Source organism: Setaria italica, chromosome VIII (assembly GCF_000263155.2).
Source record: "Setaria italica strain Yugu1 chromosome VIII, Setaria_italica_v2.0, whole genome shotgun sequence".
NCBI lineage: Eukaryota > Viridiplantae > Streptophyta > Magnoliopsida > Poales > Poaceae > Setaria > Setaria italica.
Window position 1 is genome coordinate 21193591 of NC_028457.1, and position 2548 is coordinate 21196138.

The 2548-nt window shown below is 54.2% G+C and overlaps 1 protein-coding gene across 1 annotated transcript; it reads right to left on the bottom strand.

Moving 5' to 3' along the window:
* Positions 1 to 522: 522 nt before the first annotated feature.
* LOC101759559 (dehydrin DHN4) lies at positions 523 to 2026 on the bottom strand. The gene is made up of 2 exons (XM_004979179.4): positions 1287 to 2026; positions 523 to 1180 (listed from the first exon to the last, which is right to left on the bottom strand). The coding sequence occupies exons 1-2, from the start codon at positions 1923 to 1925 to the stop codon at positions 776 to 778; spliced, it is 1044 nt and encodes a 347-aa protein (XP_004979236.1). The 5' UTR covers positions 1926 to 2026; the 3' UTR covers positions 523 to 775.
* Between the last annotated feature and the right edge of the window lie 522 nt (positions 2027 to 2548).

The window sequence follows — 2548 nt, forward strand, 5'->3', positions numbered from 1 at the left end:
TTTTTGGATTTTTGGAAGATTTGCCCCCAACTGGATTTTTTTGGATTTGCCCCCAACTGGATTTTTTGAAGATTTGCCCTGAAGGCGTATTTTGGAACGAAACACAGAAAGGCGTGTTTTGTACGTTTTGGGACGAAAGCCGTGTTTTGTACCAGTTTCGTCCGTGTTTTGGGACGAAAGCCGTGTTTTGTACACGTTTCGTTTGTATTTTGTACCAGTTTGCGTTTGTATTTTGTACCAGTTTGGAAGGACGAAAGGCGTGTTTTGTACCAGTTTGGAAAAAGATCTCACAAAGGAGAAATCATTTGCGTTGTTTGATCTCACAAAGGAGAAATCATTTGCGAAATGCAAGAAGGAACAGAAGAAGGCAAGAACACTGGCCGTGGCAGCACGACAAAAGACAAGACAGAAGATGGCTTTCTTGTGGCAGCACGACAGATCGTGCTAACCACGTAATTAAGGTTCAGACGGACAATAGACGTGGATGGCTCCGGCAAACTTGCAAAATTGATGAGACTCGTGTATAATAAAAGGAAGGATACGATTTTATTTTTCACAAGATGGAATACAGTATCAAGATACTAAACACTTACTGGAAACACGTACAATGCAAACACACACACTTTACGGTAGCCACTACAATGCAAACACACACACTTTACGGTAGCCAGTACTACAGTGCAAACACACACAGAGCTGCCGCTTTATTCTTCGTCAATTTATTCTGTCCCTAGCACGGCACAATCTTTCTTTCGGCATGGAAGCTGGAAGCTGCTCAGTGCTGACCAGGAAGCTTCTCCTTGACCTTCTCCATGAACCCCTTCTTCTCGTGTGTCCCCTCGGTCGTCGTCCCGTACGTGTCGGTGGTTCCCGTGCGGCCAGGCGCGTAACCGCCGGTCGCCGTGGTGTGCTGCTGGTCGTGGTCCTTATGGCCGCCCGGAAGCTTCTCCTTGATCTTCTCCATCACGCCCTTCTTCTCGTGCGCCCCATGGGTCGTCGGAGCGTACGTCCCCCCGGTGGTGCCGGTGCCGGTCGGCCCAGTATACCCAGTCGTCCCGCCGTATGCTCCGGGAGCCGTCGCCTGGCCCTGGTTGCCCTTGTGGCCTCCGGGCATTTTCTCCTTGATCTTCTGCTTGAGGCCCTTCTTCCTACGACCGCCCATGCCGTCGTCCTCAGATGACTGCAAAGATTGTTATGTTTGGTCAAAACTAAAGAGGAAAGCAACTAGATAAGCTATGTACACTATGGAGAACAAGCTAGAGCAAGGGAAGCAGCAAGAAACTCACCGAGCTAGAGCTGGAGCTGCTGGAGCGGCGAAGGATGCCGCCCGTCTTGTGCTCAGCGGCATGAGGGAATGCCGCGCCGGTTGCGGCGCCGTGGGTTCCGGTGGTGACGCCTGTGGCGCCGTGACCCGCGCCATGGGTCCCCATTCCCGCGGCTCCGGGCATGCCGGTGTGGGCGCCTCCGCCCAGGACCCCGGTGTCGTGCACTCCGGTCGCCCCGGTGGCGCCGTGCGTACCGTAACCGGTACCATGGGTCCCCGTGGCCGTGACTCCGTGCGCACCGGTGTGACCGTTGCCTACACCCCTGGCGTCATGGATTCCGGTGACTCCATGAGTACCATGAGGTCCTGTGCCTGTGGCCCCATACCCTCCCGGGCCCCCGGCATCATGGACGCCGGTTCCGGTAGCACCGTAAGCTGCGTGACCGGAGCCGCCGTAGCCCCCAATGTCGTGCGTGCCGGTTCCGGTGGGGCCATACCCGGCCTGCTGACCGTAGCCCCCGGCGTCGTAGCTGCCGGTGCCCGCGCCACCGTACCCGCCGGCCTGACCCTGAATGCTGCCGTGGCCGCCAGGGATCGGGTTGCCGTACTCGTCGACGCGGGTGGCCGGCTGGCCGTACAGCCCCTGCTGGTGGTGCGCCATTGCTCTCTCTCTCTCTCTCTGGCTCGCGTCCTCTTGCTTCTGCGTCACTTTGGCTAACTTTGCTAATGAGCTCACTTGTCAAAGCTTCACAACCCGAGATGATGGATGGGACCAAGCGGAGGCCGTATGGGTTTATTTATAGGGCGCGCGTGTAAGCAACGTGTTGGGGTTGGAAGTTGGACACGTCGTGAGCTACGTGTGCGCGCATGCAGCGAGTTGGGTGGCGGGCGCCGCCGAGTGGACGCGTGGGCTGGCCGGCTGGCTTCGGTGTGACCGTATACGTTTTTTGTTCTCGTATTCTATATCTGGAAGGGCCTCCTCCCGCGGCCGGCAACCGGCCAAGAGGTGCCACGCGATCGGGTTTGGAGTCCTGGGCATCGAAACTAGCGAGATTTCTCTGCTTGTCAGTATCTGAAGTAGGTAAGGTGATCTAAACCTTCGTGAGGATGGTTTTTTTAAATGAAATGCGAGGTTGTTAAGATACTCCTCGACGGAAATATGCTAAATTTTTATTTTTTTTCTTGTTTCTAGGAAATAATTTTGTTCCTTTCAAACTACTAATTATATTCTATCAGTAACATTCTTTAAGTAAAAATAGGTATTTATAAGGTATAAATAAATGC

What these genes read in the sequence shown, in the direction of transcription:
- LOC101759559 (XM_004979179.4), bottom strand. Translation starts at nt 1,925, where the DNA reads ATGGCGCACCACCAGCAGGGGCTGTACGGCCAGCCGGCCACCCGCGTC. An exon ending in GCAGCTCCAGCTCTAGCTCG is followed by an intron (nt 1,181 to 1,286) that starts GTGAGTTTCTTG and finishes CAATCTTTGCAG; the next exon opens with TCATCTGAGGACGACGGCAT.